This window comes from Crotalus tigris, unplaced genomic scaffold (assembly GCF_016545835.1).
Source record: "Crotalus tigris isolate CLP2741 ecotype Arizona unplaced genomic scaffold, ASM1654583v1 scf7180000017913.91448, whole genome shotgun sequence".
Lineage (NCBI taxonomy): Eukaryota > Metazoa > Chordata > Lepidosauria > Squamata > Viperidae > Crotalus > Crotalus tigris.
Window position 1 is genome coordinate 42,273 of NW_024096717.1, and position 15,470 is coordinate 57,742.

General features: G+C 39.6%; 2 protein-coding genes across 4 annotated transcripts; one reads left to right on the forward strand and one right to left on the reverse strand.

The window, feature by feature from the left end:
• On the reverse strand, positions 1-4,587 carry LOC120308409 (olfactory receptor 49-like). Its single transcript, XM_039344436.1, has 2 exons — positions 4,302-4,587; positions 1-3,748 (listed from the first exon to the last, which is right to left on the reverse strand). The coding sequence occupies exon 2, from the start codon at positions 3,348-3,350 to the stop codon at positions 2,412-2,414; it is 939 nt and encodes a 312-aa protein (XP_039200370.1). The 5' UTR covers positions 3,351-3,748; positions 4,302-4,587; the 3' UTR covers positions 1-2,411.
• A 4,814-nt stretch (positions 4,588-9,401) lies between these two features.
• LOC120308410 (olfactory receptor 49-like) lies at positions 9,402-13,513 on the forward strand. Of its 3 annotated transcripts, none has more exons than XM_039344437.1 (3): positions 9,436-10,119; positions 11,156-11,360; positions 11,881-13,513. In XM_039344437.1, exon 3 carries the CDS (start codon positions 11,892-11,894, stop codon positions 12,834-12,836), a length of 945 nt encoding a protein of 314 aa, XP_039200371.1. In that variant the 5' UTR covers positions 9,436-10,119; positions 11,156-11,360; positions 11,881-11,891; the 3' UTR covers positions 12,837-13,513. The 3 variants fall into 3 exon arrangements, 2 of the variants coding, with proteins under 2 accessions (XP_039200371.1, XP_039200372.1); XM_039344438.1 differs by having other exon boundaries at positions 9,436-9,869; XR_005556844.1 differs by lacking the exon at positions 11,881-13,513 and adding an exon at positions 11,669-11,871 and having other exon boundaries at positions 9,402-11,360.
• The last annotated feature ends 1,957 nt before the right edge of the window (positions 13,514-15,470 follow it).

A 15,470-nucleotide genomic window follows, 5' to 3' on the forward strand; every position in this document is an offset into this window, starting at 1 on the left:
GAACTAGTTACTGTTTTGAAGCAGCTAGCTATCAAATTTTGCTTCCTAAGTTATTTTTCGGAGGCAAACTACATTTTTGCTCCTTGCAATCTACATAAAAGCTATTTTCTAGTTGGTTAATCAATGTTTTGTTATGCCTACAAATCAAAGCAAAAGAATCTAATAAGATATTACCCCTTAGTTCAATGTTTGGGAAGCATAGCACTCTCCATTCACAGGGCTTTTGAAAAGAAGCCTTGTCTTCTTCGCTCATGGATGTACCCCTTGTGCAATATCTCAGCCTTCATCTTTAATATCTTTCCATAGCAATGAACACAGAAACAACATCTTATACTCAATAGAGCTAGTTACAGTTCTGAAGCATGTGGTATAAGAAAAATTCAAGACTGATTTGTGAAGATCCCTCAGGGACATCTCAATGCAGAGAAATGCATTACAAGGAATCTGTATCAAGTATTCTGTATCTCCCTCTATTGTTAATGTCAAACCCAAAGACAGAGAAGACCATTGTTTGCATGTTCCAAGGGATGTCTTCACTTCAATTGAGGATTTATTTGATTAGCCATTCAATTCAGATCTAATAACACAAATCAGTTCTCTCTCAATCAATTTCAAGTATTACAAGCACACATTTACAAAACTCATTGAAAATGGTGGGAATCAAATGGACTTGGCCATGTCTAATTCCATTGGCCATTGGTAATAAAACTGAGCCTCCCAATGGGAGAGTGAATTCAGGCAGAAATTATTTGAGGGAGGATTCCAGAGCATCACAAAACATGGTCAGTCTTGGATGTCAATGCCCGTTTCTGATCTGGACTCGTATTTCTTTTATTAACTGTGGTTTTGCTTGCATTCTGAGACATTCAAGAACTTCCCTCTACTTTCAACCTTTGCTAGCTATTTGGATGTCAAAAAATATTTATAAATGAGAACTGTGAGTCATATTGAGTAAGATAAAGGAAGGGAGGTCTTGTCTATCATATTTCTCCAATATCCCAAAGCAACTTTGCATGAATTCTTGATAGGTCTTGAGAAATAAGATGCTATAATTTAAAAAGTCCTTAGACTTGTGTTTTGGTTTGAATTAACCAACAAAACCGCTTAATTAGATACTTGTTTTATTCATTTTATTTTTTAAACCAAATTTACTGCTCACTTCACATTAAGGTACTATGAGCACCTTACAACCATTAATTTCTATATTGGCAACATTCTCTAGGTCTAGATCTCATGTTTCATGCCTTTACTATGTATTTTCTGTTACATGCAGCTTTATCAATGGGACCATTGCCTGCTGATATTCTATAATCACTGAGCTTCATTCTCCAGTTCAGTTATTCTACCCTGTGATAAACATCAAGAGGGAGAGCTACATTCACCAGTATTGACTCCCATAAGTAAACCAAAACCAAATATCTTATTGTACTATATTGTATTGCATATGATCCACACAGAGTGCCAACTAATAAAACATACTTGAACCCAAGAAACAATTAGGAGATGGTGGCTGTATGGTCTGCTTCTGAAGATGGTAAGAGCTTTGAGGATGCATTAGGTGAAGCTCTCATATCTCCTAGGTCACATAATGTGCAACCAGATTTGTTTTGTAAATGGACAACCAGGAGAGATGGGCAATTGTCTTTTTCCATTGTTCTTCACTAGCAAACCAATTTTTTCAGGTATTTGGCCTTTGATGTCAATCAGATGTTTTTATTCTTGATTATCCCATCCTCTATGCCAGTGACAGCGAAACGTTTAGAGACCGAGTGCCCAAACTGCAACCCAAAACCCACTTATTTATTGCAAAGTGCCAATACTACAATTTAATCTGAATACCGAGGTTTTAGTTTAAAAAAACAACTCCTAGATTGACATCTTTTGCCTTAAAAGAAAAAAAAAACATAACAAAGATTTCAATGATACATACAATTTTTTTTTGAAAGGTAAACAGTTTGCATTAGGCATGCTTTTGAACCATTAATGTGATTTTTGTTGTTGTATGCATGCTGATAATTTGTCTAACCTTGGCTTATACTTGTAAGTTTGAAAGCAACATATGCAGCACTCAGGTCATCTGTTAATCTGTTTTTGGTGTCAGATTTGATATAATTCGAAGCTGAAAAGAGCATGCTCGCTCCAGAGGCTTGTTTTGGCTACGAAGGGGCTTGAGAAATGGCTTTTTTCCTGCAAAAAACTAGCCAAAGAGTGAGGCATGCATGCCTACAAAGAGAGCTCTGAGTGCCCCCTCTGGCATGCATGCCATAGGTTTATCACCACTACTCTATGCTTTCTCAAATCCCCTTATAAGACATCTCAATGGGTAATTATTACATCTGAAGGCAGCACAATCCATTCAAAGACATTAAATCTGAACATCTTTTTCGGAGCCCTAGCAATAGCCAATCATCTCATTTTTTTGCAAAACCAATCCTGTGTCTCAGTTCAGCCTTCAAAGCATCCTGCACTTGTCTGTTCCTCAAAGAGTATGCAATTGGGATTAGAAAGGGAGCAATAACAGTATTCAGAAGAGCCACTATTTTGTTGTAGTCTAATCCAATGGTGCCTTTTGGCTTGATATACATGAAAATACAACTGCTGTAAGTGACAGTGACCACAGTCATGTGAGAAGCAACAGTGGAGAAGGTCTTCTTTCTCCCAGTAGCTGATGGAATACGCAGAATGGTGGAAATGATTTTGACATAAGAGACAATGTTGACACTTAAGGTCCCAAGCAGAATGAATATAGCAACTACAAAATAAGTCATTTCTAGGAAGCTGGTGTCAATACATATCAGCTTCATTAGGGGTCCATAGTCACAAAAAAAATGATTCATGACATTAGGACCACAAAATGGCATAAGAAATAAAGGAATGGATACAACTAGAATTAGTAAAAACCCTCCAACCAAACAAGAAAATACTAATAATGAGCAGATTTGGGGATTCATGATGGTTGTATAGTGAAGAGGGTTGCAGATGGCTATGTAACGATCAACAGACATTGTGGCCAGTAGGAAAAACACAATGGTGCCAAGGACGAAATAAAGAAATTCCTGTATGAAGCAACCAGCTAAAGAGATGCTCTTAGTACCAGTAGCTATGTTGACCAGTGCTTTGGGAATTATAGTACTCATATACCCAAGATCTACCCATGCCAAATGTCGGAGGAAAAAATACATTGGGCTACAGAGTTGAACATTCACCAGTGTGACAACAACAATCATTGTGTTTCCTATTAATGTCAAAAGATAAATCCCAAGTAGGAATAGAAAAAGGCTAACTTCAAGTGGAAGGTTTGCATTCAGCCCTAACAGTGTGAATTCCTTTATTGTGGTCCTATTTGCCATTAGTTCATTCCTAAAAACAGAATGAAGATATTAATTTCCAGATCCCCACTCTTCTTTTAATTGCATGTTTCAAATGAGCATCAGCTTATCAGTTTCCATTCTTTGCATTAAAAATCAAAGAGAAGTTAAAAACCTGATGCTTTGAATCAGACCACGATTCTTCTAATATGTTATTCCAAACAGAGCAATTCTTCACTGTAGTCTACCTCTGAGTGTGGTTAATCCAAGTGGAGCTACAAGGGACCCCTCCATGTTTCAGCCTGTCAAAAACAATTCATCCTTGTGATGTCCACAAGGTCTGTTTCTGGATGATGATATTTTGGTTATCTCACCTTTGCTCAATGTTCTCCAGACATTTCTTCTGAGATGGGTTCAAATTCTCTTCCAATATTTTTTACCTAAAATCAATGAGAACATATGAATGTTAACAGAATCAATGTGAACAGATAAAGATGATTTGGGGGCTGAAGGTTAAAATGCATACAGGAACTGGGTACATCTAGTCTAATGAAAAGAAGGACTAGGGATGACATGATAGCAGTGTTCCAATATTTAAGGGCTACCACAAACAAGTGGGGGGTCAAGCTATTCTCCAAAGCACCAGAAGGCAAGACAAGAAACTATGAATGCAAACTGAACAAAGAGAGAAGTAACCTAGAACTAAGGAGAATTTCTTGACAGTGAAAAAATAATAATCAGTGGAGAACTTGCCTCCAGAAGTTATTATACTCCAATACTGAAAAAAAGTATTGGAAAAAAAGGAACTATCAAATTTTATTCCCTTATTTTTGATGCCTAACATTTTCACCCCTTGCAATCTACATATAAAAGTATTCATATCATTGTTATGATGTTATGCTATTGTCTCATTTTAATTTCTGCTGGTAGAAGCCATTTTGTACATGGTTAAACTGTCTTTCATTATGTCTACAAATCAGAGGCAATACATACTGTATCTGAAAACATCACAAGAATCCTTCTCATAAGGTGTACATGAACTGGGAGAAACTAGTGGCCCCAAGAATGAAACTTTGGGATGATCATCAGTGATAGTTCTAGCTTGCATCTGAAAGAAGAAAGGAAGTAGTGGTTCCTATTTTCATCTCCACATCCCAAACTTTCAGCAGGAAGATCTCACGTGGTCACTTCCAATTTAGTCTTTTTTAGACTGGCATTCTGATGGCTTTGCCTACGCATACTGTAGGATATGTTTTTATTTTCCTCCATCCTGTGACACTTTTCCCCAGAAATAAACTTAACATATGATTAATTCCAAGCCAACAATATCCCTCTTTAATAATCAGTTAAATAAAATAAAAAATTAAAAAGGATAAGTTGAGATACGCCCTTGGAGACATTTGTTAATAGGTTCCCCAGAGAGTAAAGTTTGTAAGTAAATATATTCATTTTGGTGGCATCAAACTTTAATATTAGGCCTGATTTTCCTAGCTTGCAGTGCATATGTTCAGCTTCATAACAGCAATGAAACCCAGGCAGGATATCCAATCCATGCAGTCAATGGATGTGACACAAATCTGCAACCAAAGATGAAAAAAGTTGGTCTCATTTTCTCCATGTTCTTGATATTTCACTGAGAAGATCATCAAAATTGAGGTGACTGCAGATGAGGACAGAAACGATAAAATGAATGAAAACTACTGTTATCAACACTTTCAGCTAGATAAATAAGTTAAAAACAGTGCATCTTTGAAACAGTATATAAAAATTAATGTCTATTCTGGGATGGTGGACTTTAACACCATGTTATCTAGTAATCCTTAGTCTTGAAAAATAAGGACAAATATCTAAGAAAAAAAAGAATGCACTGGTAATGTGGATTTCTTAAGAAAATAGCTTTTGGGGCGGTAAAATATGGGTAAGGGATGATGCACTAGCTACTGTATGCATTTTGGACTGTTGTTTTTAAACAATATAATTTACTGGGATGTGTGATCTTATTGAAAAGCACCTCAAGACAGAATCCAGAAACAGCACAGAAATAGATATCCTTCATATTCTGAATGTGGACAATTACAAGTTTATATGCTGAAACAATCTGGAATTCTGATAATCTGTTCTGAAGTTTCAGGGTGTGTTGAAATTCTAAGAATTCATGCTGCAGGACCCTTCAGACTCCTATTGGACATGGAACTGAACTCTCCCAACATCACAGAGGTGGCTGAGAGTTCATCTTAGTTGGCTTCCAACTTTCCAGGATCTTGGAATGCTTCTTGTTTTGGATGTTCCTGTTGATTTTTCTGCTCACATTAACTGGGAATTTCACCATCATCACACTGGTATGCATGGACCAACGCCTCCAAACCCCCATCTACTTCTTCCTCTGCAACTTGTCTCTTCTGGAGACTTTCTTTGTCTTGACAATCTGCCCAAAGATGCTCATCAGCCTGATTTCTTCGAACAAAGCTATTTCTTTTGGGGGATGTATTGCCCAATGCTATTTCTACTTCTCCTTGGGTACCTGTGAGTGTGTTCTTATTGCTGTGATGGCCTTTGATTGCTATGTTGCTATCTGCTACCCACTCCGTTATGTCATCATCATGAGCAAACATCTCTGTGTCTTCTTGGTTCTGGACTGCTGGACTGGGGGATTCCTTCTCCTCCTCATTCCATTGCTCTTCCTTCTCAGTCTGTCTTTCTGTGGCTCTAACCTCCTTGACCATTATTTCTGTGACTATGCCCCAATTGTAAAGCTTTCTTGCAGCAAGAACGTCCATTTCCTTTTGGACTTTGAGATAGCTTTCTCTTTAATGATGTTGCTCACCTCCTTATCTGTCAACGGGGTCTCCTACCTCTATATTATTTCCACTGTCCTACGGATGCATTCCACCAAAGGCCAGAAGAAGACCTTTTCCACCTGTGCTTCCCACATTACAGTAGCTACCATATTCTATGGCAGTTCCATCTTCATGTACTCCTTACCCACCAAAGGACGTTCGCAGGGTGTGCAAAAATCCATTGCACTTGTCACTGCAGTTATTACTCCATTATTGAATCCTTTTATTTACACTCTGAGAAATCAGAAGGTCAAGGATGTCTTAAAGGAGTGTCTAAAGAACTCTTTTCCACATTGAGAACCGTTTACACCAGTGGTTCTCAACCTTTGGGTCGGGACCCCATTTGGGGTCGAACGACCATGTCACGGGGGTCGCCAAACAAGGCTGTCTGCCATTTTTCCTCTTTTTCTTTGGCCACGCCCCTGGCACCCAGTGATGTATAAGTGGTTGGGGGTCACCACAACATGGGGAACTGTATTATGGGGTCACGGCATTAGAAAGGTTGAGAACCACTGGTTTACCCCTATCTGCATTTAGCAAGCTTCATTTTAGGGTTGCTGAAATTGATGGAAAACTAGTTTATGCATGGATAGTATATAGGAAATTTGATTCATATTTGTAGGTCTAGTAATTTCTTTGCCTTTTTATATGTGGAATATATATATATATATATATGGAATAGACCAGCACACCAATGTAAGAAATAAAGAATATAAGAAGAGATTTCATCCGAGATCAAAGGGAAGCACTGTGCTTTGGCAAATTAGTCCTCTCATCACTCCCTTCCTGGACAGCAGAGAAATTTTGGAGTATGTACACAATAATTTGTTCTGCCTCTAGTTCCGTATCCAGCATGGTAGACCATTTTTTATTCTGATTTCTACAAAAAGAAAGGCTGGCATTTATATCTACTTACAAAAATTAATGAGGTCACTGAATCAGCATGGATTTCATTTCAAGGTGACAGGTTTTGGATTCTATGTGAAGATGTCATCCTAAAAACAAATTGAGTTCCCCAAGAAGCTTCACAAAACTAGCTTCAGTGCTAATGCTTAAGTAGAGAAAGTCAAATTAAAGGGGCAGAAAAAATGACTTATATACATTAAGGCCAAAGGGTCTGATTTACAATTAAATCTTTAATGAATTTTGCATTCTTGATAGAATTTACATCTGGTGTCACTCCTTGGATCAGAATGAGAAAACCTGGGATCCAGCTTAAACTGCTTGCACCACAACTCACATTTAATGTCATGGGAGACAACTTTTTCACATTCAGGAAGAAAAGCTGGTTTGATATGGTTATTTTTCTTCTCAATGAAAAAACGATAAGAAACTTGATCTTGCACGTTTTCACTATTGTCCTTTTTCATATTGGAAATTTTGTGGCTCCAAAGGTCAAAAATGGGGCACACTATGGATTTGGGGAGGGCTGAAAATATAAGATTTAGATGCAAGAGAATCTTCAGCCTTCCATCACAACCTCAAAGCAGAGATTTGATTTGTATAAATGTCTTCCTATTGCTTTCATTTGAAAAAACCTTCCCAGCAAAGAGTAAAGGAAAAAAATGTTAGCTTGCAGCCAAGCCTGCAGGGAATACACTGAAGTTGAGTTGCTCCACTCACTGTTTATATATTGCTATAAGGATAACCATAATATTAAACTCCAATAGAGATATTATAGTCTAAAATGATCTCCTGCATTAAAAAAAAAAAAGTGTGTCCAATAAAGGGTAATAGAGTATAATTGGTAAATATAGAGTAAAATGGTAAAAAAATTGACTGTTGCTTCTTTAAAGATGGATTCCTTTAAAATACAACCTATATATTTCATTTTTATAAGTAGTTGATATACTATAGAATATTTGATATAGTATTCTTACTATATTGAGCCTGCACTGTGGGCAGAAGCCAAAAAGGCTGATACAGTCCTTGGTTGTATAAACAGAGGCATGGAATCAAAATCACGTGAAATATTAGTATTTCTTTATAAATCCTGAATAAGGCCACACCTGGAATATTGCCTCCAGTTCTGGTCACCACATTACAAAAAAGATGTTGAGAACTTTGGAAAAAAATGCAGAGAAGAGCAACTGAGATGATTAAAGGCTTGGAGACAAAAACATGAAGAACAGTTGCAAGAATTGAGTAGGCCAATCTAGAGAAAAGGATTATGAGTGACATGATAGCAATATTTCATTATTGAGGGTCTGCCACAAAGAAGAAGGGTCAACTTAATTTCCAAAGTACCAGAAGGCAAGAAAAGAAACAATGGGTAGAAACTAATCAAGAAGAGAGGCAACCTGGAATTAAGGACAAAATTCTAACCAGTGGAACTGTTTGTCTTCAGAGGTTGTAGGTGCTTCACCACTGGAGGTTTTTAAGAAGAGACTGGCCAATCACCTATGAAATGATATAGGGTCTCCTGAGCAGGGGTTGGACTAGAAGATCTACCATGTTTTCCCCAAAATAAGACCCAGTCTTATATATTTTGTGCCTCCAAAAGAGGCACCAGGTCTTATTTTCAGGGGATGTCTTACTTTAGGACTGCCACAGCCAGGCCTTCAACACCCTGACACCTGTCGCACTGCTGCTTGACTTCTTTAGTGGCTGCGTGTTGCTTCTTGTGGCCAGACGCCACGTGGCACATAGCGGTGGTGCCGCTGCTGATGGCAGGAGGCTGCATGGTTCTTTGGGATGGTGCCACTGCTCACAGCAGGAGGCCACATGGTGCTTTGGGCTGGTGTGAGTGGCACCAGCCTGAAGTGCGATGTGGCCTCCTGCCACGTTACCAGCCATGCAGCTACAAGCAGACACAGAAGAACTCAGGCAGTGGCAAGATAGGTGTTGGGGCATGGGAAGTCTGGCTGCGGCGGTCCTACTGGTAAGGTAAACAGGTGTGGGGTGTGTGGGACAGCTCTACCCCCTCACTCTTGCCCTAGTTTGATTTTTAGGTGTATCCCTTGCCCCCAAACTAGGGCTTATTTTGGGGGTAGGTCTTACTTTCGGGGAAACACAGTACTAGGTCCCTTTCAGCTCTATTCTCTATTCTGATTATTTTGGAAAATAATAAGTTTGTCAGTGTGTCTCTGTGTGTAACAGAATAACAGAGTTGGAAGGGACCTTGGAGGTCATCTAGTCCAACCCCCTGCAAGAAACCCTATACCATTTCAGACAAATAGTTGTCCAACCTCTTCTTAAAAACCTCTAATGTTCCAGTTACCATTTGAAAAAGCACCTTTGGGATTATTCTGTTGAAATGACATATCTATTGAACCAAGGCCAGCCAAAGCACGGGGGAAATTACCTATCCCTATAACATAATGAGATGACACCATTTTTGCACTCTGTGCTTCAAAAACTAACAAACCCTAGGTTGTGGTTTATAAATCACAGCAGTTGATGTGATTTATCACAGATGTGAAGGCAGAACGAAACCACAACCAAACTTGGTGTGTGGCATGAGAGAGGGGAAAATAAAGTGCCCTACACAAGGAATGTGCACACAATGATTTTCCCTGTCTTTGGGTTTGACATCAATAGAGGAAGAAGTTATAGAAAACCTGATACAGATTCCCCTGCAATGCATTTTATTACTGCTTGAGGAGGTTCTGAGGGAGCTTTGCAAGCCAATCCTGTATACCTCTTACACCACATGCTTCAAAACAATAACAAGCTCCATGGTTTATAAGAAGTTACTTCTATGCTCAATGCTGTGAAAAAATATGTATGTATGTATGCAGAAAAGTTGTCCTCTGTATATCTGTGACCCAAGAATCTTCTGAAAGGCACTCTGGACGGTGAATGTTCTCTTTTCCCAAATTTGAATTAGGGAGTAAAGTTTTGATGAATGCTCTTTCCTTGTTTTTTATTTATTGATATATTCAACCCAGTCTAATAAACTAGAGGATGGTTTTACTGAAGATAGCATAAGGTTCACAAAATCTGCATGAATATTTTAATATAAATTGGAAACGGTGAGTATTTTGGAAATGTTTCAATTCTTGGGTCAAGAACATTGAGGTTTACTTCTGCTCTGAATATCAAGACCGTGACTGCAGAGTTTCAGATTTTTGCAGTAGGTAAAGGCTTTTTAATGTGTGATGTTTAGGATGCGTTTAGAAACAAAACTCAAGCCCATTTTGTTTTCCTCCTATAATTCATCATAGGAGAATATGCCCTGCAGAACCCATTAGAACTTACTTCTGAATCAAGTCTCTTTTGATCCTAGTTTATAAGCGTGCAGATTGTATTTGCCTGGCTGACAAATCTGGATGATGAATATTTTGTCAGAGAGTTAATTAGTCTGAAATTTCCCTGAATAAGCTTTATGTTGAATTCATCTCCCCACTTTACCCTCATGGCAAAATGCTAAGGAGATGTTAACCAGCACAAAGGTGTTGTCCTAGAGTGAACTTCCAAAAGGGACATTTAACAATTAGCAAGTAACCTATTTGCCTTCAGAAGTTCTGGCTGGTCCATCACTGGAGGCTTTTAAGAAGAGGCAGGAGACCCACTTGTGTGGCATGGTATAGGGTCTCCTGCTTCGGACAGGTTGAACTTAAAGACCTCCAAGGACTCTTCCTACTCTATTCTTCTCTATTTCTGTATTATCTCTGTTACTATGGATCCTCTTGTAGACCCAAGAAGGGAGGATCATTGGGAAGAAACAAGGGACTGATGAATTTTCTACTGTGTCTACAATGGAGAGACACATAATGTGAACACTTAGCTTTCCAGAGAAGGATCTAATGCTCAGAAAAATGAAAGGAATCAACAGAATAGGACAATCAGCAGTAAGGTGGACAGGCTCAGTTCCAGCAATGATGAACGTATTATTGGAAGACTTGAAGGACTAGGTTAAAGACAGATCTTCTGTTCAGTAGGAGTTGGAAATGATTTGATAATTAATCTATATTGGACATCTTTCCAATTTGGTAATACAGTATTCTTTTTTCTTTTATTCCCCATCTTTCTTCCTTATTCAACAATTATCCAAAATTGTGACTGGAGCTGTCACCCTTGTTCAAGGAAGTTCTCAAAAATTATTCCTCTTCAAGCGAGATTCATCATTTTCTGCTAGTGCAACAGGATAAGTCTTAAACCCAGAGAAGCTGCTAAGCGGTCCAAGTATGTTTTCTGAATGCAGCTCCATTGAGAAGAATGATAGGATCATCTTTTCTTCAGGACTTGAAACATTATCAATTTGAAACACAAGGTTAGTAGCAATAACTACTTTAGCATAGTATTGGTAGAAAGCTGTTCAATATTCATTGACCATTATAGAAGATATAAAATTACTGTAAGACTTTTTTCTCAGAAATACTACAGCTGCATTAGCACTTAGATTATATACAGTGCTTTATTGCCCTCTCTAAGCAGAATTTTCTTCTGACAGAAAGAGAAAAATGACTTTTCTCAGGTGAGATGGGAAGAGAGCATTGAGCAAATATAAAATAATCAGTTACTTTAACCATGCAAAAATAGATTTTTTTCATGACTCCAAGTATGACTTATTTTGGACAGGTGAGAACACAGTGTGGTTTCCTGTACGCTCTTAGGCTGATGACTACAAGTACCTTGATCTGATTCAAACCATCATTTATTACTTATGTCAGAGACCAACCATTTGATGGTCTACAGAGAATTAAAGCTGGTGAAATTGTGTTCATTTGTAATGGGCAACTGAAACAAAATTGAAGTTGGAATAATCTCTTCTCACTTCACTCTTTTTTTAGGAATGAACTAAATGGAAAACAGCACCACAGTGAGGGAATTCATATTGTTAGGGCTGACTAACAACCAAAAAATTGCTGTTGGCCTTTTTCTCATCCTGCTTGGGATTTATATTTTGACATTGATAGGAAACATGTTGATTATTATTATCACATTGCTGAATGCCCAACTCTGTAGTCCAATGTATTTCTTCCTCCGACATATGGCTTGGATAGAGATTGGGTATGTAAGTAGCATCATTCCTAAAACACTGGCCAACATAGCCACTGGTAACAAGAGTATCTCTTTAGCTGGTTGCTTCGTACAGATGTTCCTCTATTTTGTTCTTGGCACCACTTTATTCCTTCTAGTGGCCACAATGTCTGTTGATCGCTACATAGCCATCTGTAACCCTCTTCATTACACAACCATCATGAATGAACAAATCTGCTCATTATTGGTACTTTGTTGCTGGATTGGGAGTTTGTCACTAATTCTAGTTCCATCTATTCTTTTCTTTCAAATGCCATTTTGTGGTCCTAACATCATCAATCATTTCTTTTGTGACAATGGAGCACTAATCAAACTCTCATGTGTTGATACCAGTCTCCTAGAACTGATTAATTTTGTGATTGCCACATTCTCTCTGCTTGGGACCTTAAGTGTCAACATTGTGTCTTATGTCAAAATCATTTCCACGATTTTGCGCATCCCATCAACTACAGGGAGGAAGAAGACATTCTCCACCTGTGCATCTCACATGACTGTGGTCTCCATCACTTACAGCAGCTGTCTTTTCATGTACATAAGACCCAAAGGCAGCAGCAAATTAGATTTCAACAAAATGATAGCTCTTCTGAATACTGTCATGGTTCCACTTTTGACCCCGTTCATATATTGTTTGAGGAACAGACAAGTGCAGGATGCTTTGAGGACTGAACTGAGACAATGGATTGAGTTTTGCAAGAAATTGAAGTGATTTGTTATAGATGTGACCTTGAATCAGATTTTAAAGTTCAACTTCTGCTTTGTTAAGTTATAGCATGTGCTGCTTTCAGATGTAATGATCACACACTGAGGTGGTTTACAACAGGACATGGTAATCAGGAAGCCAAAGATCTGATAATCCCCAACAAAATAAAGCACAATATATCAGGAACATGCACACAATATTTTGTTCTGTCTTTGGATTCGATATCTACAGAGGAAACTGAAAGAAAATGCTTGATAGACATTTCTTGCAATTTGCAATAGGTTTCTTTGATCCTCGAGAAGGCCCTGTGAGATCTTCACAGTTAGTCTCGAATACATGTTGCGCATTATGCTTTAAAACTGTAACTAGCTTCATTGTTTATAAGAGGCGGCTTCCATGTTCATTGCCCTGAAGAGATATGGAAGAAGAAGGCAGCAAAACTGCACAGCAGGTACATCTGAGAATGGAGAAAGTTATGCTTCCCAAACATTGAATTAAGGGGTAACATTTTAACAGATGCATTTGCTTTGCACCATTTCACAATCTAGAAAAATGACTCTTACTCACAGAAAATTGCAAGACCATAGCCTAGAGACCATGAACAATTTCTGAATCTGTTTTGTGTATATTGTATGTGGTGAAAATACTGCCTGCCAAATATAAACTAACGAGAAAAAATGATATACATTATTGCTTTGCCTCTGATTTGTAACATTATTAAACATATCCTCTAGGAAACGCTCTTTGTTTTAGCTGAGAGAGCTAGTGTTGTCAAAAAAAAACAAAACAAAACAAACAAACAAAAAAAACCTCTTTCGTGTTCATGCGGCCAGCATGACTATATGCTGAGGGACACAAAATGCTTCTCCCTTCCTATCAAAGTGGTACCTATTTATCTACTCACATTTCTATGCTTTAGAACTGCTAGGTGGGCAAGAGCTGCAGCAAATTATGAGAGATCAACCTGTTGCACAGCATTCAGGTCTCAAATGTAGGCTGTCAGTTTTCCAGCTAACAAGCTGAGCATCTTTAACTGCTGAGGCATCATGCCCTCTTTCAAAAATACACTTCCCTTCTACTGTCCAATATTCAATAGTGGTGAATATCTGTGTCAGACCATCCTATTTGAGCTTCTCCGCAAGTAAGCCAGTAAACAGGAACGTGGAGACCACCAATAGCTTTATTGCGATATTGGAAATAAAATTAGCACTGGAAGTGGCTTGCTCCCAGCTTCTTATATATCATCCACGCACTCCACCCTAAAGCTGCCTGACCCCACCCTAGCACCCGAGCACCCTGCCTGGCCCCACCCTAGCACCCTGCCTGTCTCCACCCTAGCACCCTAGCCACCATCCACATTCCGAGCACCAGCCCCACCCACTAGTGTCTCCATCTTGGTCCTACTCTCAAGGGGGGTTTGCCATCAGTGCGAACACCACCTGCGGTCCGCTGCGGCCCACCGACCCATTGCGGCCCCTTGGAACAAGCTGGTTCCACATGGAAGGTTGTCGGCCCAGCGAGGTGTTTCTCTGTGGTGTTTCTCTATAGCCACAGCCCTTTGTTGCAGCCAGGTGCACCTTGATGACATCATCATGGTCAGATGCGTCACGCCAGCAGTCCCCGACAGGAGACCAACAGCAGCAACACCGGCAGCAGCATCGCATCGGAGCAGGTAACCAAGGCCTTGTCAGATGGGGAACTAACATTGGCTCCGACCAGGCCAAATGCGACTAGGCCTCGCAGGGCACAACATTCAGCTCCCCCTACCAGGAGTCCCCCTGGAAGGAAGCACAACACGGTTAGAAGCCCCCTGATTACTGAGCCCCAGTGTCCCGCCTGCCCGGCCTACCGGGATGGGTTTGATGATATCTGCTTATAAGTCGGGGAGCAGAAACATCTCTAGCCTCCACCCAGGATGCCTCGGATAGAGGATACTCTTTCCACAGGACAAGGTAGTACAACTGACTCCTCCTTACTCTTGAATCCAGAATTTCCTGTACTTCATATCTGCCTGGGGTGACTGGGACTGGCCCTTCTTGTATGGCCTCAGCCGCCACTGGCTTTAACAAACTGACATGAAACATCAGGTATATTTTACCCAGGAATCGCCGTAGTCGTAATCGTACGGCTACCGGGTTGATGATTTTGGGTCACCCTGAAGGAACCAATATACTTAGGGGCTAGTTTCCTACATGGCACCTGGAGGTTTATGTATTTTGTTGACAAATAAACCAGGTCACCCATTTTGAACGGTGTTTCAGTTCTACGTTTTTCATCTGCTTGTTTCTTCGCCACTTCCCCTGCTTTTGTCAGTGCTCTTTTGACTACATCCCACACCCCCTTTACGTGGTTGTACCAGTCATCGACCTTACAGGGTTGGGGCTCCTGGGTTCTGCACTCCGGTATTGGTACGAATTCCCTACCGTACACCACCTGGAAAGGGGTGAATCCAGTGCTGCTATGTACAGCATTATTGTATGCCATCTCCACAAATACTACCAGATCCACCCAATCCATCTGTTGGTATGAGATGTAACTTAGGAGTTATCACTCAACTGCAGCATTAGCTCATTCTGCTGCACCATTGGTGCTTGGATGATAGGCTGAACTAAGACCTTGGGTGGAGCCGAGGAACCGGAT

Coding starts and splice junctions, on each gene's coding strand:
- LOC120308409 (XM_039344436.1), bottom strand. CDS start 3,350: ATGGCAAATAGGACCACAATAAAGGAATTCACACTGTTAGGGCTGAAT.
- LOC120308410 (XM_039344437.1), top strand. CDS start 11,892: ATGGAAAACAGCACCACAGTGAGGGAATTCATATTGTTAGGGCTGACT.